At 35.2% G+C, this 26,631-nt stretch overlaps 1 protein-coding gene across 2 annotated transcripts in view; it reads right to left on the reverse strand.

Annotated features, from left to right (window-relative positions):
- Positions 1-317: 317 nt before the first annotated feature.
- Positions 318-26,631, reverse strand: part of LOC143256452 (uncharacterized) — a 61,823-nt gene continuing 35,509 nt past the window's right edge. Inside the window, exons 12-15 of one of the 2 annotated variants that reach the window (XM_076513698.1) lie at positions 10,143-10,276; positions 3,489-3,949; positions 1,597-2,193; positions 318-815 (exon numbers count right to left, since the gene is read on the reverse strand). In XM_076513698.1, coding sequence (XP_076369813.1) covers positions 1,910-2,193; positions 3,489-3,949; positions 10,143-10,276 — 879 coding nt within the window. In that variant the 3' untranslated portion in view covers positions 318-815; positions 1,597-1,909. Of the gene's footprint in view, positions 816-1,596; positions 2,194-3,488; positions 3,950-9,666; positions 10,277-26,631 lie in introns of those variants that run through there. The other variant, XM_076513699.1, reaches the window with a different exon arrangement.

Here is a 26,631-nt window from a genome sequence, read left to right on the forward strand (position 1 = left end):
AATCTTGTCTTTTATATTTTCTTCAAGATAGGACAGGGTTAGTTAAGCATAAACCAACACAAATATATTTTTAAATATTCACAGACTCCATTGGAACTGTAAATACATAACAATGGCTCGCTTAGATACTGTACTATCTGACAAAAATCACCAGTAATGTGAAAAGAAACATTTGTCACTCTCCTCAATCATACACACTTGTACTAAGTTTATACGGAATCATTTATCCACTAAGTTTACAAGGAATCATTCAAACATTGATCACTGTAATATCTGTATTTCCATACCTTAACAGGATATACTCAACATCTCGTATCAATGCTCTGAAATGTTACCTTTATTATTTATACATTTATATACATACATATTGTGTATCCTTATACACACAAAGCAATGTCCTCTGCTCTGCTTTTCACCAACAACTGAACAGTTCATTGTTACAATGTGTGCTGTAATATCACACACACAGGTGTGTTTTGTCTGTTCACATGCACGTCTGTTGATTTAAACCCAAATAAGATTTATAAACTTCCTGCTCTTCTCGGCATAAACCAATATTCCATTGCAACACTTTGAGAGCAAATGTGCTTTCATCACAATCTGCATCTTTTACAATTATTTTTATCTGAAATGTAATTAGTCTGAAAAGTTTTCACTCAGGATACTTAAGGCTGGTTCACAGTTGTTGAAACTTTTTGATCATTGTCAGATTTTTCTTTGTTCTCTCGTTGTTGCTGTTTCTTAATGTTCTCCCACTTCTGTACAAGAGATGGGATATTTTTCTTCTTCAGTGATAAACCCGAAGATAATTTTGACTGCAAAGAAAAAAGAAATTCTCTTAAATAATTTACATGTTAAAAGAAAATGACACAAAAGCTTTGAATGGGTCTACTCTCAACAAATAACTTCACAGAAACAGAAAAAATTAGTGTCATTGGATAAACCATGATAACTTCAAACAGTTATCTACATTTTAAATGGCAGAAGCCAGTTATTTTTCACTGTTACTTGTGTTCAGAAAGAATAGCTTATTTTGTTCACTTACAAAGTTTCCAAGGTAAGTGTGACACATTAAAGATGTGCCAGAGAAATGTTGCTTAGTTTTCATTAACAAAAGGTTAAAGTGATATTCGTCATAAATAGAATAAACAAGTTGTTTGTGCTGCATCAGTAACTTCATTATTTTACTTTTATCTTTGATATTAATTTGTCATATTCAGTTACATCATATGGTTCAGTCATAACTCATAACCTAAATGAAATACAGGCAAATTAAACCCAAGTATAAAACTTCATCCAAATGAATTGTGTTAGAAAAGGCATAATTTTAATAAGATAAAACATTACAGGTTTAATTTTAATAAGATAAAACATTACAGATACTTTTCACTTAAGTAATAAATTTAATTGTTTTTTTTCCTGCTTAAATTTTTATTACTTTGACATTGATTCTAGTTCTTACACTCCAAATATATACATTTTTGTTGATAAATGATAAATAGCATTGTTTATAAATGCCACTACATATCTGTACGTAAGCACATGATGTTGGTAAGATAGAAATCCACACAGAGCAGAAATGATGGGTAAACTAACCTTTTTTTTGTCTTTCTTTGAAGATGAACTGGACTGTGGCTCTTGGTTGCTACTACTACATACTGGGGCTACAGGTGTTGCTTCAGCAGACGTGGAAGGTCCTGAAATGGAGGAAGGTTCACTCCTGATAAAGTAATTTTCTTCAAATGACATGGGTGACACTAATGGTTGATACGTGCTTTTTGTTGAACTGCTAGTTACATAACTGCTCACTGATAGTGGCTGTGGTGGTTTAGCTATCACGTAGGACTGATCTTGGTTCTGGGCTAAACTTGAAGAGGCACTGGTAGTCAATGAATAATAATTCTTCTTGCTAAGTAAAGGTGGTGGTGGTGGTGGTGGTGTAAGTACAGAAAAAAGAAGTGTATGTACTTGATGGGTTATCTCCATCACCAACAGCCTCGACATCCATTTCAACTTCTGGGATTTCTCCTTCTTCTAATTCTGTGCTGTCAGGTGGTGGTGGTGGTGGTGTTTTAGGAAGTGGAGGAGGTGAGTCTACACCTGGTGGAGGTGGTGGGGATTCCACACCAGGGGGTGGTGGTGGTGAATCAGAAAGGAGATGAGAAACAAAGGCCACAACACTTGCTGATTGGTCTGGAAAAAACACAAACACATACAAAAACAGTTTTGGATTATTTTATGTTGACATGTCATAGAACTGAACTGGACAAAGTTACGAGCACACTGATGTACAGAAGTTCAGTTTTATACTATAAACGTACTCAACAATAACACAAAGGTATTCCACAAGGGATCGTAACTTTGAATAATGAAATAAATAATTCATTATAATCTTATCTTGTTTATCAGTGGTGCCATTTCTGAAAACAACTGCAGCGAGGCTAGCAAAGTTGTAGGAGCACATAGAACATTCTTGTATTTCTTAAAATTATTTATTAAGCTTATGTGATTATATATACTTCACAATGTTTGGGAGTGGGCAAATGGGATCCCTGTTTCTGCATACTCATGATTATAGCAGTGCAAAGGAACCCAACTAATGAAACAATGCATTGCATTCTTATATTTATAAATACAGATGTAACAGTGTATTACAATCAATCATCTATATATAGAACTTTAATACTGAACAGTAAAATAAAAATAAAACATACTCAAAAAGGACTGCATTAAAAACAGCAAATCCAAAGCTCTGATTAATGATAACTTGCTACAAACAAAAACAAGCCCAAAAATAAAAGATGCTGCTATAATACAAAATGCCTTATCACCATGATGGGGACCGAAATGCCAACCTCATAAGGAAAGTTTATTTAACTTACTTACTCCCAAGTGATAATGCCTTTCTTTTCCTCTTCATTATTTATTATTGTATTATTCTTTACTTTGGAGAGCAGTCACCTCTCCACAACTGTCTGCAGGCAGTGAAGGGTGATATAGATGTGGGATGTTGTGGGCTTGAACACTTGCATCTCACTCTCCTAATTTTTATTTCTATTCCTTTGATTATTTAATTATTCTTCATGTGAGATTGGTGAATGAAGGTTAAGACGGATGGACGGTGTATCCCCACTGCAACGTGGGTCCTACCTCTTCAGTTATCTCCCAAACCTGTACTTTGGGGATCCTTTTGTTAGTGCAACATTTTCTACTTTTGTTTGGGCTTGTTTTTATTTATAAAAAATTATAATTAAGTATCTATACTCACTATAGGATTGATTTTTATTTTATATATATATATATAAAGAGGTTGCTTGCCTTGATCAGAAGATAATTATCATAAATAATTCCAGGTTTTATATACAGTGGTTTGAAATTATAATTTTTATGAAATACAAACATGCCAATACAACTTAAGTCCCAACATCAGAGTTGAAGAATATATTCTGGTAAAGAATGCACTCTAGTTTAATATAATTTACTCAAACCTGATGTAGAATGGTTTGTAGTAAGAAATGTTGAAAGTCCTGAATAAGATGACTTCATAGCTGGTAAGACAGAGGTGAATGGATGAGTTGATGGTTGAGTAACAGTGGCTGACTGAGATGATTCAACAACTATCTCTGAGGGTTCTGCTGACTCAGTAACTGATAAGGATGATTCCACGGCTGACGATACACTGGGTACAGAACAAGCTGGCTCAAGATGTACATGTGATGCAGAGACTAGAGTTCTGGCAGGTTTGTTCCTGGATATAGATGATGATACAGATGGATTCTGGGTACTTTGAGAGGGTTGTGAAGAAAATGTAGCTGATTTGGTGCTATGGATCACTGACAGGTTGTCTTTATCTTGTGACAAGTTTTCCTTAGGAGAAGCTGTTATGACAGGGAAATCCCACTGAGAAAAACCAGTTTCCTGATTGGCATAGAAGTACCTCTTGTGGTTCCTATGAGGTGAAGGATGGGGAAAGGGAACAGGCAAAAAAGAAGGAAATCCCAATAAAGATACCAGGTTTATTTTTGTAAAGTTATGCCTAATACATTTTTAGCAAAATAACTTGTGCAATATTTAAAACTCAAAACAGTAATCAGGAAAAAATGAAAAGTAAACAGTTGGTATCATATATGAAAAATAAAAATTTATTACAAAATACAAGGCAAAATGTATTAACATTTAAAATGTATTTACACTCAACACTTAACACTGACACCAATTTCATTTCAAATATAATTGAAAAACTTTGACTTTTTAAAACTTTAAACATGCACTAATAAATTATAAACATCTTTCAAAAAGATCAACAAACAGATAAAAACTTTCCTTTCTGTCAACATCCACATTTTCAGAAAGTCATGGAGACAACAATAAGAAAAAAATTCATAACAACAATTCTTTATTGATACAATTAATAACATTTAATTAACTGATTAAAACTTCAAAAGTCTCCAGGAACACAGTTTTGATATAGCTGCATATTTCCAACCCTCAGAGTAGAAGTAACCACTTTGTAAGGCCATCCTTTTTTTTTTTAAATTCTGAAATTGAAATACACTGTACATTGGTTAATAAGGTAGATACATTCACCTACAAACAAAGAGTTCAGTTAATTTTGATATAACACATTTCATCACCAGGATAACAATACTTGTATGAAAGAAATTACAACACCTGAATTATTTTTATTACATGAATCATAAAGATAGAGGTTTGTTTTTTCTCCCTGAAATACTACTTACTAACTATAGTTTATTGCTTAAGTGACAGCTTCTCTTGGAGCAAAGTTATGAAAGATAATACACCTTTTTGTGAAAGGAAACAAATCAATATTTTTACTGATGAGAACAAATGTAGGAAGTAGACCATATCTTGGTGCTGGTAATAATTTAAAGGAAAAATACGAGTGTGAAATAAATTCCTATAAAAGTAGGTGGTAAAAGATGGAAAATAAAAATACAAACTTGTTGCAGCACTAGGAAGGATGTGGATTTAGAACTTTCTGTACAATAATATAGTAACTGAAGGCACGACAGTACTACCCAAGTTGACATGGGTGCTAATATGTACAGGGGATTGATTCTGTTTAATGGTTTTAGCATATCCAGTACAGAAATTGTTTTATTGTTCCTTTATAAATAAAAAAGTAGTAAATGAATATTCCTGCTATAAAAGAAGAAAAGCATAAGACTTTCCCACCATAACAAAATCTGTTTAGTGGATTAAACCCTCTTGTTGGATCATTCATACCACAATGAGAGCCAGAACACCATGTCCAGACATTAGAACAAAATACATGAAACCAACCTTCTTGTTCGGTAGAAAGAGGGAAACAAATTAGAACTTTCTATAAATTGAAATACACAAAACCAACTTTCCTGTTAGGTAGAGAGTTAGAAAGTAATCTATACCTTCCTGTTGGGTAGAGAGTTAGAAAGTAATCCATACCTTCCAGTTGAAACATAAGGTTGGAAAGTAATCTATACTTTCCTGTTGGGTAGAGAGTTAGAAAGTAATCCATACCTTCCTGTTGAAACATAAGGCTGGAAAGTAGACTACACTGTGCTGTTGAAATATAAGTTCACCCAGTAGACTGTACCTTCCTGTTGAAACATAAGGTTGGAAAGTAAACTGTACCTTACTGTTGGGTAGAGTTAGAAAGTAATCCATACCTTCCTGTTGAAACATAAGGTTAAAAGTAGACTACACTGTGCTGTTGAAATATAAGTTCACACAGTAGACTGTACCTTCCTGTTGAAACATGAGGTTGGAAAGTAAACTGTACCTTACTGTTGGGTAGAGAGTTAGAAAGTAATCTATACCTTCCTGTTGAAACATAAGGTTGGAAAGTAAACTGTACCTTCCTGTTGAAACATAAGGTTGGAAAGTAAACTGTACCTTCCTGTTGAAACATAAGGTTGGAAAGTAAACTGTACCTTCCTGTTGAAACATGAGGTTGGAAAGTAAACTGTACCTTACTGTTGAAACATAAGGTTGGAAAGTAAACTGTACCTTCCTGTTGAAACATAAGGTTGGAAAGTAAACTGTACCTTCCTGTTGAAACATAAGGTTGGAAAGTAAACTGTACCTTCCTGTTGAAACATGAGGTTGGAAAGTAAACTGTACCTTCCTGTTGAAACATAAGGTTGGAAAGTAAACTGTACCTTCCTGTTGAAACATAAGGTTGGAAAGTAAACTGTACCTTCCTGTTGAAACATAAGGTTGGAAAGTAAACTGTACCTTCCTGTTGAAACATGAGGTTGGAAAGTAAACTGTACCTTACTGTTGGGTAGAGAGTTAGAAAGTAACCTTACCTTCCTGTTGAAACATAAGGTTGGAAAGTAAACTGTACCTTCCTGTTGAAACATAAGGTTGAAAAGTAAACTGTACCTTACTGTTGGGTAGAGTTAGAAAGTAATCTATACCTTCCTGTTGAAACATAAGGTTGGAAAGTAAACTGTACCTTCCTGTTGGGTAGAGTTAGAAAGTAATCTATACCTTCCCATTGAAACATAAGGTTGGAAAGTAATCTATACCTTCTTGTTGAAACATAAGGTTGGAAAGTAAACTGTACCTTCCTGTTGAAACATAAGGTCAAAAAGTAGACTGTACATTCTCATTGAAACATAAGTTCAGATGGTACCTTCCTGTTGAAACATAAGGTTGGAAAGTAAACTGTACCTTCCTGTTGAAACATAAGGTTGGAAAGTAAACTGTACCTTCCTGTTGAAGGTTGACAATGAACCTTGTTTGATGGGTGGGGGGTCTATGAAGCTCTGACATTACTCAACATTCATAGATACTTCTAAAATTAGTAGAGCAGAATTCCAATCGCACATTGGACCATAATTAGTACATATAAACTGTTAAAATCACCACAAATCAGAGAGAAGACCAAACAAATGGTAGTATGTAAGGGTCTCTGTTTCTTTTGATGGTTTTTGACAGATAAAAGACTAATGTACCACTGGATTAATACCACACAGGCTAGTGCACTACATACCTATTGTAAAGTTTGTAGTTTTGGCTCAAAATAAACTTGTCTAATTCTTTCACCCAGCCTAACATTGATGAATCAATTTACAAAAAAATCTGAATATGTGTTTTATATACTTAATCTGGAATGCAAGAAAAATACATGACTATCTTTAATAAATTATCATTGTCCATATTTAATCCTTCAAGTGTGTACTTAAATTTCTGGTGAGTTCTTGAAAAGTTTCAATTATCCACTTAAGAAAAATGAAATTTAGAATTTGACCTTTTGTCAACATCAATATCCATTAGCTGTGCTTTTGCTGGTGATGTTTGGATGCCCAGTACTATGTTGGAAAATCCAAAAGGGCATGAGTATCCCACACTATGAAGAAATGTGATATCATGTGGCAAATCTGCTTGTTGCAGTAAATGGTTAAATACATCAAATCAGATACCTCCAATTATACCATCCAAAGAGTCACTAATTTTTTTGTCTTTGTCCACTGAATTTTAGAATTACCAATGTACTCCACCATGGTTTTATAACAACTCTTTCTAAACTACAAACCAACTTTTGGGTGTTTTTATGGCTGTTAGTCACACACAAATAAAACTAGTACTGTAATTAATCCTACTATTTACTGATGGAGTTTCTTATGCATTTCACAGAAAAAAAGTTAGTGTTACCTATAATTTGCTGTACCATATAGATACTAGCTCATGTATATTTGACTGAAGAAAACAAGCAATCTTACAGACTGTGTATTAAATCAACTGTTTTTTGTTGCTTTTTTATAGCAAAAAAATAAAATAAAATAATTAAATGGTGACAGTGAACCCTTTTCACAATGTTTCACTAGGTGATCTAACTTTTTCAACTTCACTACCGTACTTTAATATATATGGTAGAGCGTTAAAACTCATTATTTTAATAACTGCCACCTACAGATCACTCTTTATACGTTCAACATTTAGTTTCTGTTGTCTTTTGTTCTCTAATTCTAGTGATTCTATAATCAGAGCCTGTTCATAAACAAAAAGTGTTTGAGAGATACCAAAACACAGAAATGCTGTTGAACAGAAATTGAAATAAACTTTTATAAAACATTTATTCAATATATAAAAACATTTATTCAATATATACCCAAATAATATTACCAAAGCACAAACTGAAACTACTGTTGCATCACATTACAAACATTTATTACTTCTATGGACATGTAATACATTACCAATTGTTTGTTTTTTAGAAAAAACAATGATACAAAACCACAAATGCCTCTCTTTCAAAAACGTTTTCCACACAATCCAATTATCAAGCTAATTTGTGTGTGTGTGTTTTGATAATCCTTCTCTTGAATACGTGATTGAAATTATTGTTCTTGTGCAAGATTAATGATTGATGGATTCTTGTCCACAATAGCAACAACTAAGTTCCACATGTCATCAAACTGATGATGACCAAAACTGTTTATGATGGTTACCGAGGTCCAACCTTCTTGAGTTTGATTAATGAAAAATAACTTATTTTTGTCATAAAAACACATATAGGTTTATATTATGTTGTCTACTGACCACAACAAGCATTCTTAAAAGGTTTTCATAGTTTAATCCATCCTTAGGAAATAAACATATTAAGCATCATGATTTGTGGATAATATTGATAGAATCCTCCTTGGATGCAGAAGAGATGAGACTAATCTGGTTTATTACAACATTATTCTTTATTGCAGACCCATCTCATTGGTTAAGAAGTTATAAAAAAAAAAAGATACAAAAGAAACAGGTATTTTCCTTCTTGAAAGAGTTGCAAATATAGACTGATGAAAACTTGGCCTGTGATTCTGGAAAAAATATACAGTTATTAAAGCTGAGATGTGTCATTTCCCTTAGCCAAGATGTAATTTTACTTTTATACAGAGAGTTTATTTCTCCAAGGTCAAACTGAATTTCAACTCTATGCAAGGTTATAGCTTCACAATATGGTGAAATAGTGTATTTCTGTCAGTTCTTTGCAGCTTCACTTACTATCACAGAGCCATGCCATGCCATTTTATTTACATAAAGATGGATGCCAGTTTACTATTTATAAAAACACATCACTTTTCTTGATACATCTCAAGTCAATGAGAACCAAAAAGACATTTTCTTTGCCAAGATGTGACTTCACTCTCAAATATGGATTGTACTATTCTAGACTTGGAACATTTTTCACATAGGCAAGATGACATATATTTACACCAAAATACATGTAGTTCTTTCTAGGACAAGTCCCTGGCTTTAATAATTACTTATCATATAATGATTTTAATGTTCTAGTCCTTTTAATTGTAAAAAGAATTTTACAAAAGTGTTGTTTTAAATTATTTAAGACATGGACCACTTCTCTTGGAGTTTGAGGTAATTTGGTCAGATATAAAATCTTTTCTACTAACAAATGTTAAATAACACCAAACTAAAATTTCAGATGTTATGGTAGACATTATTAATAATGTTAAACTAGAGTTTCAAATACAGAAATAATATTATAGCCCCATACAGGAACCAATTTAGTAAGCAAAAAAAACCCATACAAGCCTCCTAGTCTTGTTTAAATTGTTTAATTTTAAATACAGAACTCAATATCCTATTGAAGTAATGAAAACCCTACTCACTTCAGGTTGAAAGTAAAGAAAGTCAGTTATATCCTACCTTACTTGGTGCTCCAACCTGTTATCCAGGGTTGAGATCCTCCACTACGTTGTAGAAGTGATGTCTGTCACTCCTCACCCAATTCTGCTACAAACTTAAGTCATTGGCCACAGGAATGGCTTAACCAATAGAAGCAGTAACACCCTTGGTTTTTCTTAGCATCAAGAAATGTTCTAATGTTGTTTTACAGTTCCATGAATCTTCAGATCTGGTAAGGCTAACTTCTTATTTCAGGTTGTCAAAAGAAGAAACTTTGAAAGCCTCATAAACAGGCATTAGAATTTATATTTATCAAAAACCATAAACCATTACATGCCAACTAAATGTTCTAAGCTCCAGAGGCAATGAAACTTATGTGGCAGGAAATCATATTCCTAAGAACATAACTGTTTTTACAATTGTTATAAGAAAGTGAAACAAAGCTGACTGAAGTAATCAGTCCAGGGGAAAAAGAGAAACACCCTGATTGTCCATACCTGTCCCAGCTGCAGATCCAACCAGGTGGCATGACACTCATTTCGTACTGTTGTAAGTAGCTGTTCGCTTCTAGCAAACGTTCAGTAAAATATGAGGACTGCAAGACACCTTCCTGCCAATCCTTGTATCGAGTCTGTAATTATAAGAGATACATACTGTGAGTGATTGGCTATGAAAAACTAAAACTGCTACTAGCCACTGTGAAATTATGAAATGTGATTAATTTACAGTTATTTGTTAACTCCATAGAAATCTCTAAATTTAATTTGGAACACAATTCTAAATGTTTATAAATCAATCAATTACACAAGAGTTATCTAAGTTTTGATATTACTTTACATGTCACTGAATTTAATATTACAAATTTATATATTTTAATTCTTGCTGGTATATTAAATCTCACAATAACAAACATCTCTAACAAAGATAATTATTTCTAAGTACTAATAATAATCAATTAACAAACAAAAACTACTTCAAAATTAACTAAAAACACGATATGCCAAAATTAAGTATGTCTATTAAATTACTTAAGTGTATAGGTATTCCCTAATTTCAAAACACACACCTACAGACTCCTGTGCATTTACAGGCAGAAATTGAGAGAATGTTGAATCAAGATATGCCATTAAAATGCTACATCTGTAATGTTAAGTAAGAGCTCTGGCAGTATATTAAATGAATGTTAAGTTGGTTGGTTGATTTAGTGTTTTATGGCACAAAGCAGCAAGGCTATCTGTGCCAAACGTCCGGTAAAAACGTAAAAGTAAATTCTGTAAAATTCATAAAAGGAAATTGAGGTAAAACAAAACAAAGTTAAAAAAAATAAATAAATAGCATAAAACCAATATTTACATCTAGTCTACAGCAGTAAGAGAAAAACTACAATAATTCAAGTTGTAAAGAACTTTCTGTTGCATAACTGTAATAATCATAACTCACTAGGACAGGGGTTCTTAACCAGGGGTGCCCGCACCCCTAGGGGGTGCGAAGATGATTCCCAAGGGGTACGAGGATGCCCATGAATAATTAAAGCAAATCTATATTTTTACATAAGAGTATGCTTTATATTTCTCCTAAGAAGAAACATTTTTGCTTCAGCAGTGTTCCGAGATAAAGTTAAACCTAAACCTGATTTCCTAATGAAGTGGTAAAGTTGCATCAGATTCCAATACAGGGTAAACAAACGGGTATGTCATTTGGATAGACGAGGACGGGATGCGTACAGGACACGTGCGCAACACGGAGAGAGAGGGAGGTTATCATCACGTCTCAGTCCACACCACCCATCCGTGCCATCAACACGTGAGTTATGGTCTCCCTGTTTCAATGTTATATTTTTTTTTCTGATGTAAAACAGTAGGGTGGAAGACTGGTTATGTATTATTTCAGATTTTGCTTTCTACACATTTATTTAAATGAGCGATGGGTTGTTTACGTAACATACATCATCACTGTAGCAGTGTAGCCGTTACAATATTTTCATAGAATGTATCGTCACGCCTACAAATCTACTGATTAAACCAGGTATTTCAGTCTCTCCATCATATATTTTAGAGAATTCATAAAAAAAAAGAAAACACCTACACATGAATGTGTTTCTTTTCCAGATTTGTCTGCAGTATGTCGAAGAAACGAAAGTGGAATGACGAATATGTCAAGTTTGGTTTCACCTGTACTACAGAGAAGGATGGGACACAACGTCCACAGTGTATCCTGTGCAGCACACTCTTCTCCAATGCGAACTTGAAGCCATCAAAGCTTGATGAACATTTCAAGAACAAACATGGTGGCAGGGATGCAGGAAATGACATTGTGACATTAAGGGTCAAAAGAGCTAGGTTTGATCAGGTTGGCACATTGCCGACTTATGGATTTTCGCCAACAGAGAAACCTTTACTGCGTGCTTCTTATGAAGTTGCATACCAGATTGCTAAATCAAAGAAACCCCATACAATTGGTGAGGAACTGATCAAGCCATGTGCCCTTGAAATGGCAAAGATTGTTCTCGGCAAGGAAGCTGAGAAGAAACTCCAACAAGTGTCTTTGTCAAATGATGTAATCCATAACGAATCATCGACATGAGTGTTGACATCCTGGAACAAGTTGTAGCTGACATCAAGGCTAGTCCAGTTAAGATTAGCCTACAAGTGGATGAATCAACAGATGTATCCAACTGTTGTCAGCTATTGGCAGTAGTTCGTTACGTGAAGGAGAAAAAAGTGGAAGAAAGTTTCCTTTTCTGTCAGTCCTTAAAGACAACTGCACAAGCTATAGATGTGCTTAACAAAATACAAGAATTTGTCTCAAGAAACGAACTTCACCTTGACAAAATTGGTTCAATATGTACAGATGGTGCACCAGCAATGCTGGGCAATCGTTCTGGGTTTGCTGCATTAATGAGGAAAGAAGTTCCTAACCTGAAAATCACTCACTGCTTTCTTCATCGTCACTCTCTTGCAGCAAAGACATTGCCCCCAGATCTCAAGAAAACTCTGGATATTTGTGTCAAGGTTGTAAACTTTATTCGCAGCCGAGCTTTGACTCATCGATTGTTTCAGTCACTTTGTGAGGAAATGGGTCAGGAACACACTGTTCTTTTGTACCACACTGAAGTGAGGTGGTTGTCACGTGGTCGTGTGCTGTTTCGTGTGTTTGAACTGAGAGGAGAAATTCATCAGTTTCTCCGTGAAAGGGTACAAGAACTGGCTATACATTTCAAAGAACCTAGTTTTGTTCAGATGCTTGCCTATTTGGCTGATGTGTTTTAGCTCTCAATGAATTCAATCTCTCTGCAAGGAAGGGGACTCAACATTGTGACTGCAAGCTTGAAATTGGCTGCATTCAAAGAAAACTTGTCTTGTGGATAAAGTGTGTGAAGATGGGGAATTTGGCAAATTTCCCCTGCCTGGAAGAGACAGTCACAGAAAATTCTACCCTGCATCCAGACTTTGTTGCAAAAGTTGTTGAACATATGCAGATGCTGCACTTCATTTGAGGGTTACTTCTAGGTGTGGAGAGCTGCAAACCTATGACAACTGAATCCTGAATCCTTTCATGCAGAATTTGGAAGATGTCAGCGGCATCAAGGAAGATCTCATCGACCTTAGACACAATCGTGAAATCCAAATGGAGTTCACCAATAGTCAGCTGGAACACTTCTGGGCTTCTCAGCTGGAAGCATACCCTGCATTAGCGAAGAAAGCTCTTGAAGTGCTGGTACCATTTGCAACTACTTACTTGTGTGAACAAGGATTTTCTTGTCTACTTCACATCCAAACAAAATGCAGAAATCGGCTGAATTCTGAACATGACATGCGAGTGGCACTCAGTACAAAGATGCCAAGATTTGATGCCATCATAGAGAAAAAAACAGCAGCAACGAAGTCACTAAGTTTACTGTGCATTACAGGCTAAATAAAAACATCATTAACAAAATTGAAATTAATTTTTCATTATGTACCCTGAATTTTTGTCTTGAAAAAAGGTATGCTGTATGTATGAAGATTAAAAAAAATTTTTGATTACATCAACTTTGTATTTTTAGCTTTTTTTATATTTAAGTTTCCAGGGGGTGCGAGAAATGATTACTGAGTTGAAAGGGGTGCAAACACTGAAAAAGGTTAAGAACCACTGCACTAGGAGGATTAACAGGTAAGTACAAAAACCACAGTCAGTCACCTCAAAATGGCCTTTCCAGTCCTGGTTTCAAGTTACCTAATGTTACAGCCAGTTTCTAATTTCAAATTGAACTAGATGAACTGTGATTTTTAAAAGGGAACTACAATAAAAAAGTGTAAAGTATATATTAAAAAACTTAAATGACATTAAAAAGATTAATGGCCTTTAAAAACCTAAAAACACTACCAAGGTGGATAGTGTCACCATCACCAATAACAATGTCTAACGTTATGGACAAACCTTGGGACAGAACATGTTTAAAATGGTGCTGTCGTTGTGAATCATAGCGATGCAAGTGACAAGAAAGTATAATGTGGCTAATTGTGATCTGAGTGTTACACAAACTACACTTTGGTGTATCAGTTCCAGATACAAGAAAACAATGAATTAAAAAACTATGACCAATGTGTATTCTACTAAGAACAACTTCCTCTTTCCGATCCTTACAGGAACAAGACGGCCAAAGTCCAATATAGGGTTTTATTTGGAAAAACTTGCGTTGCTCACTCCAAGTTGACTGCCAGCTGGCACAGAGCCGAGGATGAATACAGGACCATAGTCCATGTATGAAATAGGCACAGCAGTGATAGTGCCAGAGCAGATAGACTTAGCTGCGGTGTCGGCGAAGTTCGTTCCCACAAATACAAATGTGGCCCAGTATCCAGAAAAACTGGATAGAAGTAGATGTTAAAGAGAAATGGGCCAGTTGGTTTTCAATATTGGCAAGATCAGGGTGTGAACCAAGGTGAAGGGATTCCAGGGCCAGTAGAGAACTAAGCAAGTCAGTATAAATCGTGCAGTTTGAGTACTGCTTAGCTTCTATGTGATCCAGGGCAAGAGAAGTGGCATACAGTTCAGCAGTGAACACAGAAGCTGGAGAGGGGATTCTGTGTGCAACCACAACAAACCATGGCAGAGCCCACATGGCCTCCTGATTTCAAACCATCTGTATAAATAGGAATGGAAGGATGATTCGAAAGATGATCAGCAAATAAAAGACAGTATTTAAAAACAACCAGAAGGATAGCAAGAGAAGTAGGAGATAAATGGATACACATCTCATAGTGTATATCATCAGGCCCAACTGATGTGCTGTCAGACAGATGTAGGGCCAGTTTGAGTTCCAGCAGTGTAAAGGGACAATGAAAGTTACAAAGACAATCAGCTCAAAAGGAAAGAGGTGATTGCTCTGCCTGAGTCTTGATGGCTAAGAAGGTGGAAGAAGAGGTAGAAGTGCTAGATACCCAGCAAAAACTTTCACCTAGAGTATCGGTGATGCTCTGGGTATCAGCTACTCCCTGGCCATTAAACAGTAAGATTGAGAGTGGGGACAGTGATATTGCCCACTAACCTTTCAAATCTTGTCCCAACTGATTTTGGAACTGGTGGTAGAGGATATGCTGGTTGTGAACTTAATCCAAGATTCCTTCTGACTTTGACGTCTTCCCCATTGAGCATGTGCACATGCCCGTTGGAAAGTTATGCTGTTCGAGAGTGTGGGATATCTACAGAAGGATCCTTGGCTCATTTATGAGCCTTCCATGCCACGTAACAGGCAGAATTCCACCATGGACGAGGATATAGTAGAAAACGTGTTGAGGTTTTAGGAATACATTGAGCAGCTGCTAGTATAATAGTCAGTTACTGCTGCCACACAGTTGTCTATTGATGGTTTACAGACAATGGCAGGATCAAGTTCTGCGAACGCAGTGAGAGAGGACCAGTTTGCCTGATCCACCTTCCACCGGGTCACATGGGTTGGGTGGCATCGACCATAACCAGTCTCTCACAAGATTATAAGAAAATGATCACTGCGTCATGGATTATTGTCAACCCTCCATGAAAAATGGGAAAATAATGAAAGGGAGCAAATTGATAGATCAATAGTGGTAAAGAACAGACTAGGCACATGGAAATAAGTAGAAGAACCAGTATTGAAAAGAGAAAGGTTGTGATCAGAGGGCATATACTCTACAGAGCAACCAATCCTATCAATACCAGCACTACCCCAGAGGGATGATGTCCATTAAAGCACCCAAGATAAAAAAGAGAGACGGCAACTGTTCAACGAGAGCATCAAGGTTTGATTGATCATATGTCTCTCCACGTGACAGATAGAGAGAACAAACATTGATGGTATAACCCAAGGAAACACGGATGTGACACACCCTCCAAGAGTGTGTCAAGTGACAAAGACAAGGTTGGCACATGCTGATCAACCAACAGTACCACACCTTCATGCACTCAACCATCACACAGTCTGATATTTCTGTATAAAGAGAAAATTGCCAAAAGGTGACTGTATCGCCAGGTTTCAGAAATGTTTCCTGTAAGGAGAGACAAACAGCATGGTAAGAAGCAATAAGTGTTTTGATGTCATCTAGATTAGAATGTAAACCTCGACAGTTCCAATGTATCAGGGTGGCCATTTTTATTTATGTGTAGGCGAACTGGGCAGAGAACCCTTCTGTTTATGACCATGTCTTTTTTCCTTACTTTCCTTATTTGAGGGAGGTCTATCGACCTCCACAGATCCTGCCCTGGGTCGATTGGGCAGGTCTGTGCTGTTAGAAGGGGATTCCAGAGACTGAGGACATGAACAAATGGTTGTTTTGCATCTTGGGGTGAGAGAGTAAGATGGATCTGAGGAAATGCCTGTACCTGGAACCAAAGGATGTGGATCTTGGGGTTTGGTGGAATGTATACAAGGGGCACAAATAGGTGTCAAGTTGATTCATCAACTTGTTTAACCATGGAGGTCAAAAGACTTTTCATTTGTTTGGAGAATGATTCTTTAGGAGGCACAGAGAGATCTGTCTGCACTCCCACAGTAGCTGTGGAATGAAGTGCAGAAGCATAGGCCCAAGATGAGATGGTGAACAGCAATATTTGAGACATAGAATAGGTAATGTTATGAATCGTTTTCAAATGCTACACCTTTTTTTCTTCCAACCATTTAGGGCAAGAACGAAAGTAGGATGGGTGAGAGCCATTGAAATTGATGCAATGAGGATCAGTTTCACACTCATAGGCATCATGGTACTTGCCACTGCAATGAGCACACGTCAAGGAACCACGACATGATGTCTTTGAGTGATCGAACCATTGACACTGAAAGCATCAGAGATGGTTTGAAATTACGGCCATACTCTTCAATTAAAATAAACTGCCTTGATGGTGGCAGGCAGATGTGTTGATGTAAATGTAAGAGTGAGGACACTGGTCGGCACCATAATTCCGTCTTTGCAAATGGAGATACACCTCATTTAAGAAACTCCTCGGGTGGAGAAACCAGCAAAGATCTCTGACTCTGGGATGTTCTTCAAATCCCTCTGAACAATAACTCCTCATAATGAATTCAAAGTAGCATGAAGTGTAACCTCTATAGGTATATCCCCAATAGCCTTTGAATGCAAAAAGAGTTCACTATGTTGAGATGTGGACATTTCCACCAATATGTCACCAGACCGAAGCTTTTTTACTGACTCTGGAAAGCCAGCAAGTCCCTCTAGTCCCTTCTGAATGAAAAAGGGAGACATTTGATCTAAAGGTTTATCTGAAAGTGAGGATGGTGGGATTGCTGCTCAGAGTCTTTAAGACGTGGTCATTTACCTATAGAATGTTTTTCATTATTTTATTACGATGTTTAATTGGAGTATCTGTAATAAAGAAAGTGAAATTTTGGTGCCCACTGACCCCACCCACCATGAAGCCCTACAAGTGGACACACTACAATGTCAAACAAGGGCACTGCAGCAATGCCAGAGTTTCGTGAGCACTATACCCAAACACCAGCATCAGATATAATGTCCACACCTGTTGAGAACATCCAACACTAGTACTTGGTTGACCCTAGACCAACTGGACCAGCCAAATTACCAAAGGGAGGCCGCCCCAAGGTTGCCCGTCTGCAGGAATTCAAGGCCAAAGTGGTGTGTTAGGGTTGGACCCTTCAATCACCAAGATCCTCTCCTCCCCTTCACAGGTTGCCACGCATGGCAAACATGTGGGTGGATATTTAGATCCCAGAGGAGGTAAACTGAAAGAATAGAACCTTCCCTGGGAGTTCCCCTCATCATGTACAGGAATCCACACTGAGGAGGAATGTTAAGTATCAGCTCTGCCAGTATACTAAATGAATGTTAAGTAAGAGCTCTGCCAGTATATTAACTGAATGTTAAGTAAGAGCTCTGCCAGTATATTAACTGACTGTTAAGAGCTCTGCCAGTATATTAAATGAATGTTAAGTAAGAGCTCTGCCAGTATATTAACTGAATGTTAAGTAAGAGCTCTGCCAGTATATTAACTGAATGTTAAGTATGAGCTCTGCCAGTATACTAAATGAATGTTAAGTAAGAGCTCTGCCAGTATACTAAATGAATGTTAAGTGTAAGCTCTGCCAGTATACTAAGTGAATGTTAAGTATGAGCTCTGCCAGTATATTAAATGAATGTTAAGTATGAGCTCTGCCAGTATACTAAATGAATGTTAAGTAAGAGCTCTGCCAGTATATTAACTGAATGTTAAGTATGAGCTCTGCCAGTATATTAACTGAATGTTAAGTAAGAGCTCTGCCAGTATATTAACTGAATGTTAAGTATGAGCTCTGCCAGTATATGAACTGAATGTTAAGAGCTCTGCCAGTATACTAAATGAATGTTAAGTATGAGCTCTGCCAGTATATTAAATGAATGTTAAGTAAGAGCTCTGCCAGTATATTAACTGAATGTTAAGTATGAGCTCTGGCAGTATACTAAATGAATGTTAAGTAAGAGCTCTGCCAGTATATTAACTGAATGTAAAGTATGAGCTCTGCCAGTATACTAAATGAATGTTAAGTAAGAGCTCTGCTAGTATATTAACCGAATGTTAAGTATGAGCTCTGCCAGTATATTAACTGAATGTTAAGTATGAGCTCTGCCAGTATACTAAATGAATGTTAAGTATGAGCTCTGCCAGTATACTAAATGAATGTTAAGTATGAGCTCTGCCAGTATACTAAATGAATGTTAAGTATGAGCTCTGCCAGTATACTAAATGAATGTTAAGTAATAGCTCTGCCAGTATACTAAATGAATGTTAAGTATGAGCTCTGCCAGTATATTAAATGAATGTTAAGTATGAGCTCTGCCAGTATATTAAATGAATGTTAAGTATGAGCTCTGCCAGTATATTAAATGAATGTTAAGTATGAGCTCTGCCAGTATACTAAATGAATGTTTAGAGCTCTGCCAGTATACTAAATGAATGTTAAGTAAGAGCTCTGCCAGTATACTAAATGAATGTTAAGTAAGAGCTCTGCCAGTATACTAAATGAATGTTAAGTATGAGCTCTGCCAGTATATTAAATGAATGTTAAGTATGAACTCTGCCAGTATACTAAATGAATGTTAAGTATGAGCTCTGCCAGTATACTAAATGAATGTTAAATATGAGCTCTGCCAGTATACTAAATGAATGTTAAGTAAGAACTCTGCCAGTATACTAAATGAATGTTAAGTATGAGCTCTGCCAGTATACTAAATGAATGTTAAGTATGAGCTCTGCCAGTATATTAAATGAATGTTAAGTAAGAGCTCTGCCAGTATATTAACTGAATGTTAAGTATGAGCTCTGCCAGTATACTAAATGAATGTTAAGTATGAGCTCTGCAAGTATATTAACTGAATGTTAAGTATGAGCTCTGCCAGTATACTAAATGAATGTTAAGTATGAGCTCTGCCAGTATACTAAATGAATGTTTAGAGCTCTGCCAGTATATTAAATGAATGTTAAGTAAGAGCTCTGCCAGTATACTAAATGAATGTTAAGTATGAGCTCTGCCAGTATATTAAATGAATGTTTAGAGCTCTGCCAGTATACTAAATGAATGTTAAGTAAGAGCTCTGCCAGTATACTAAATGAATGTTAAGTATGAGCTCTGCCAGTATACTAAATGAATGTTTAGAGCTCTGCCAGTATATTAAATGAATGTTAAGTAAGAGCTCTGCCAGTATACTAAATGAATGTTAAGTATGAGCTCTGCCAGAATATTAAATGAATGTTAAGTATGAGCTCTGCCAGTATATTAAATGAATGTTAAGTATGAGCTCTGCCAGTATATTAAATGAATGTTTAGAGCTCTGCCAGTATATTAACTGAATGTTAAGTAAGAGCTCTGCCAGTATACTAAATGAATGTTTAGAGCTCTGCCAGTATACTAAATGAATGTTAAGTAAGAGCTCTGCCAGTATACTAAATGAATGTTAAGTAAGAGCTCTGCCAGTATACTAAATGAATGTTAAGTAAGAGCTCTGCCAGTATACTAAATGAATGTTAAGTAAGAGCTCTGCCAGTATACTAAATGAATGTCAAGTATGAGCTCTGCCAGTATATTAAATGAATGTTAAGTAAGAGCTCTGCCAGTATACTAAATGAATGTTAAGTATGAGCTCTGCCAGTATACTAAATGAATGTTAAGTAAGAGCTCTGCCAGTATATTAACTGAATGTTAAGTATGAGCTCTGCCAGTATACTAAATGAATGTTAAGTATGAGCTCTGCCAGTATATTAAATGAATGTTAAGTATGAGCTCTGCCAGTATACTAAATGAATGTTAAGTATGAGCTCTGCCAGTATATTAAATGAATGTTAAGTATGAGCTCTGCCAGTATACTAAATGAATGTTAAGTATGAGCTCTGCCAGTATACTAAATGAATGTTAAGTAAGAACTCTGCCAGTATATTAAATGAATGTTTAGAGCTCTGCCAGTATATTAACTGAATGTTAAGTATGAGCTCTGTCAGTATACTAAATGAATGTTAAGTATGAGCTCTGCCAGTATATTAAATGAATGTTAAGTAAGAACTCTGCCAGTATATTAAATGAATGTTAAGAGCTCTGCCAGTATACTAAATGAATGTTAAGTATGAGCTCTGTCAGTATACTAAATGAATGTTAAGTATGAGCTCTGCCAGTATACTAAATGAATGTTAAGTAAGAACTCTGCCAGTATACTAAATGAATGTTTAGAGCTCTGCCAGTATACTAAATGAATGTTAAGTATGAGCTCTGTCAGTATACTAAATGAATGTTACGTATGAGCTCTGCCAGTATACTAAATGAATGTTAAGTAAGAACTCTGCCAGTATATTAAATGAATGTTTAGAGCTCTGCCAGTATATTAACTGAATGTTAAGTATGAGCTCTGCCAGTATACTAAATGAATGTTAAGTATGAGCTCTGCCAGTATACTAAATGAATGTTAAGTAAGAGCACTGCCAGTATACTAAATGAATGTTAAGTAATAGCTCTGCCAGTATACTAAATGAATGTTAAGTAAGAGCTCTGCCAGTATACTAAGTGAATGTTAAGTAAGAACTCTGCCAGTATACTAAATGAATGTTAAGAAAGAGCTCTGCCAGTATACTAAATGAATGTTAAGTATGAGCTCTGCCAGTATACTAAATGAATGTTAAGTAATAGCTCTGCCAGTATACTAAATGAATGTTAAGTAAGAGCTCTGCCAGTATACTAAATGAATGTTAAGTAAGAGCTCTGCCAGTATACTAAATGAATGTTAAGTATGAGCTCTGTCAGTATACTAAATGAATGTTAAGTAATAGCTCTGCCAATATACTAAATGAATGTTAAGTAAGAGCTCTGCCAGTATACTAAATGAATGTTAAGTAAGAGCTCTGCCAGTATACTAAATGAATGTTAAGTATGAGCTCTGTCAGTATACTAAATGAATGTTAAGTATGAGCTCTGCCAGTATACTAAATGAATGTTAAGTAAGAACTCTGCCAGTATATTAAATGAATGTTTAGAGCTCTGCCAGTATATTAACTGAATGTTAAGTATGAGCTCTGCCAGTATACTAAATGAATGTTAAGTATGAGCTCTGCCAGTATACTAAATGAATGTTAAGTAAGAGCTCTGCCAGTATATTAAATGAATGTTAAGTATGAGCTCTGCCAGTATACTAAATGAATGTTAAGTAAGAGCTCTGCCAGTATATTAAATGAATGTTAAGTATGAGCTCTGCCAGTATACTAAATGAATGTTAAGTATGAGCTCTGCCAGTATACTAAATGAATGTTAAGTAATAGCTCTGCCAGTATACTAAATGAATGTTAAGTAAGAACTCTGCCAGTATATTAAATGAATGTTAAGTATGAGCTCTGCCAGTATACTAAATGAATGTTAAGTATGAGCTCTGCCAGTATACTAAATGAATGTTAAGTAAGAACTCTGCCAGTATATTAAATGAATGTTTAGAGCTCTGCCAGTATATTAACTGAATGTTAAGTAAGAGCACTGCCAGTATATTAAATGAATGTTAAGTATGAGCTCTGCCAGTATATTAAATGAATGTTAAGTATGAGCTCTGCCAGTATATTAAATGAATGTTAAGTATGAGCTCTGCCAGTATATTAACTGAATGTTAAGTATGAGCTCTGTCAGTATATTAACTGAATGTTAAGTAAGAGCTCTGCCAGTATACTAAATGAATGTTAAGTATGAACTCTGCCAGTATACTAAATGAATGTTTAGTAAGAGCTCTGCCAGTATACTAAATGAATGTTAAGTATGAACTCTGCCAGTATACTAAATGAATGTTTAGAGCTCTGCCAGTATATTAAATGAATGTTTAGAGCTCTGCCAGTATATTAAATGAATGTTTAGAGCTCTGCCAGTATATTAACTGAATGTTAAGTAAGAGCTCTGCCAGTATACTAAATGAATGTTAAGTAAGAGCTCTGCCAGTATACTAAATGAATGTTAAGTATAAGCTCTGCCAGTATACTAAATGAATGTTAAGTATGAGCTCTGCCAGTATACTAAATGAATGTTAAGAGCTCTGCCAGTATATTAAATGAATGTTAAGTAAGAGCTCTGCCAGTATACTAAATGAATGTTAAGAGCTCTGCCAGTATACTAAATGAATGTCAAGTAAGAGCTCTGCCAGTATATTAAATGAATGTTAAGTAAGAGCTCTGGCAGTATACTAAATGAATGTTAAGAGCTCTGCCAGTACACTAAATGAATGTTAAGAGCTCTGCCAGTATATTAAATGAATGTTAAGTATGAGCTCTGCCAGTATACTAAATGAATGTTAAGAGCTCTGCCAGTATACTAAATGAATGTTAAGAGCTCTGCCAGTATATTAAATGAATATTAAGTAAGAGCTCTGCCAGTATACTAAATGAATATTAAGTATAAGCTCTGCCAGTATACTAAATGAATGTTAAGTATGAGCTCTGCCAGTATACTAAATGAATGTTAAGAGCTCTGCCAGTATATTAAATGAATGTTAAGTAAGAGCTCTGCCAGTATACTAAATGAATGTTAAGAGCTCTGCCAGTATATTAAATGAATGTTAAGTAAGAGCTATGCCAGTATACTAAATGAATGTTAAGTAAGAACTCTGCCAGTATATTAAATGAATGTTTAGAGCTCTGCCAGTATATTAACTGAATGTTAAGTAAGAGCTCTGCCAGTATATTAAATGAATGTTAAGTATGAGCTCTGCCAGTATATTAAATGAATGTTTAGAGCTCTGCCAGTATATTAACTGAATGTTAAGTAAGAGCTCTGCCAGTATATTAAATGAATGTTAAGTATGAGCTCTGCCAGTATACTAAATGAATGTTAAGTATGAGCTCTGCCAGTATACTAAATGAATGTTAAGTAAAAGCTCTGCCAGTATACTAAATGAATGTTAAGTATGAGCTCTGCCAGTATATTAACTGAATGTTAAGTATGAGCTCTGTCAGTATATTAACTGAATGTTAAGTAAGAGCTCTGCCAGTATACTAAATGAATGTTAAGTATGAACTCTGCCAGTATACTAAATGAATGTTTAGAGCTCTGCCAGTATATTAAATGAATGTTAAGTATGAACTCTGCCAGTATATTAAATGAATGTTTAGAGCTCTGCCAGTATATTAAATGAATGTTAAGTAAGAACTCTGCCAGTATATTAAATGAATGTCAAGAGCTCTGCCAGTATACTAACTGAATGTTAAGTATGAGCTCTGTCAGTATACTAAATGAATGTTAAGTATGAGCTCTGCCAGTATACTAAATGAATGTTAAGTAAGAACTCTGCCAGTATATTAAATGAATGTTAAGTATGAGCTCTGCCAGTATACTAAATGAATGTTAAGTATGAGCTCTGCCAGTATACTAAATGAATGTTAAGTATGAGCTCTGCCAGTATACTAAATGAATGTTAAGTAAAAACTCTGCCAGTATATTAAATGAATGTTTAGAGCTCTGCCAGTATATTAAATTAATGTTTAGAGCTCTGCCAGTATATTAACTGAATGTTAAGTAAGAGCTCTGCCAGTATACTAAATGAATGTTAAGTAAGAGCTCTGCCAGTATACTAAATGAATGTTAAGTATAAGCTCTGCCAGTATACTAAATGAATGTTAAGTATGAGCTCTGCCAGTATACTAAATGAATGTTAAGTATGAGCTCTGCCAGTATACTAAATGAATGTTATGAGCTCTGCCAGTATATTAAATGAATGTTAAGTGAGAGCTCTGCCAGTATATTAAATGAATGTTAAGTATGAACTCTGCCAGTATATTAAATGAATGTTAAGTAAGAGCTCTGCCAGTATATTAAATGAATGTTAAGTAAGAGCTCTGCCAGTATATTAAATGAATGTTAAGTATGAACTCTGCCAGTATATTAAATGAATGTTAAGTAAGAGCTATGCCAGTATACTAAATGAATGTTAAGTAAGAACTCTGCCAGTATATTAAATGAATGTTTAGAGCTCTGCCAGTATATTAACTGAATGTTAAGTAAGAGCTCTGCCAGTATATTAAATGAATGTTAAGTATGAGCTCTGCCAGTATATTAAATGAATGTTAAGTAAGAGCTCTGCCAGTATATTAAATGAATGTTAAGTATGAGCTCTGCCAGTATATTAACTGAATGTTAAGTATGAGCTCTGTCAGTATATTAACTGAATGTTAAGTAAGAGCTCTGCCAGTATACTAAATGAATGTTAAGTATGAACTCTGCCAGTATACTAAATGAATGTTTAGAGCTCTGCCAGTATATTAAATGAATGTTAAGTATGAACTCTGCCAGTATATTAAATGAATGTTTAGAGCTCTGCCAGTATATTAAATGAATGTTAAGTATGAGCTCTGCCAGTATATTAAATGAATGTTAAGTAAGAACTCTGCCAGTATATTAAATGAATGTTAAGAGCTCTGCCAATATACTAAATGAATGTTAAGTATGAGCTCTGTCAGTATACTAAATGAATGTTAAGTATGAGCTCTGCCAGTATACTAAATGAATGTTAAGTAAGAACTCTGCCAGTATATTAAATGAATGTTTAGAGCTCTGCCAGTATATTAACTGAATGTTAAGTAAGAGCTCTGCCAGTATATTAAATGAATGTTAAGTATGAGCTCTGCCAGTATACTAAATGAATGTTAAGTATGAGCTCTGCCAGTATACTAAATGAATGTTAAGTAAGAGCTCTGCCAGTATATTAAATGAATGTTAAGTATGAGCTCTGCCAGTATACTAAATGAATGTTAAGTAAGAGCTCTGCCAGTATATTAAATGAATGTTAAGTATGAGCTCTGCCAGTATACTAAATGAATGTTAAGTATGAGCTCTGCCAGTATACTAAATGAATGTTAAGTAAGAGCTCTGCCAGTATATTAAATGAATGTTAAGTATGAGCTCTGCCAGTATACTAAATGAATGTTAAGTATGAGCTCTGCCAGTATACTAAATGAATGTTAAGTAATAGCTCTGCCAGTATACTAAATGAATGTTAAGTAAGAACTCTGCCAGTATATTAAATGAATGTTAAGTATGAGCTCTGCCAGTATACTAAATGAATGTTAAGTATGAGCTCTGCCAGTATACTAAATGAATGTTAAGTAAGAACTCTGCCAGTATATTAAATGAATGTTTAGAGCTCTGCCAGTATATTAAATGAATGTTTAGAGCTCTGCCAGTATATTAACTGAATGTTAAGTAAGAGCTCTGCCAGTATATTAAATGAATGTTAAGTATGAGCTCTGCCAGTATACTAAATGAATGTTAAGTAAGAGCTCTGCCAGTATATTAAATGAATGTTAAGTATGAGCTCTGCCAGTATACTAAATGAATGTTAAGTATGAGCTCTGCCAGTATACTAAATGAATGTTAAGTAAGAGCTCTGCCAGTATATTAAATGAATGTTAAGTATGAGCTCTGCCAGTATACTAAATGAATGTTAAGTATGAGCTCTGCCAGTATACTAAATGAATGTTAAGTAATAGCTCTGCCAGTATACTAAATGAATGTTAAGTAAGAACTCTGCCAGTATATTAAATGAATGTTAAGTATGAGCTCTGCCAGTATACTAAATGAATGTTAAGTATGAGCTCTGCCAGTATACTAAATGAATGTTAAGTAAGAACTCTGCCAGTATATTAAATGAATGTTTAGAGCTCTGCCAGTATATTAACTGAATGTTAAGTAAGAGCACTGCCAGTATATTAAATGAATGTTAAGTATGAGCTCTGCCAGTATATTAAATGAATGTTTAGAGCTCTGCCAGTATATTAACTGAATGTTAAGTATGAGCTCTGCCAGTATATTAACTGAATGTTAAGTATGAGCTCTGTCAGTATATTAACTGAATGTTAAGTAAGAGCTCTGCCAGTATACTAAATGAATGTTAAGTATGAACTCTGCCAGTATACTAAATGAATGTTTAGAGCTCTGACAGTATATTAAATGAATGTTAAGTATGAGCTCTGCCAGTATATTAAATGAATGTTTAGAGCTCTGCCAGT

The sequence above is a fragment of the Tachypleus tridentatus genome, chromosome 7, assembly GCF_004210375.1.
Source record: "Tachypleus tridentatus isolate NWPU-2018 chromosome 7, ASM421037v1, whole genome shotgun sequence".
Taxonomy (NCBI): Eukaryota; Metazoa; Arthropoda; class Merostomata; order Xiphosura; family Limulidae; genus Tachypleus; species Tachypleus tridentatus.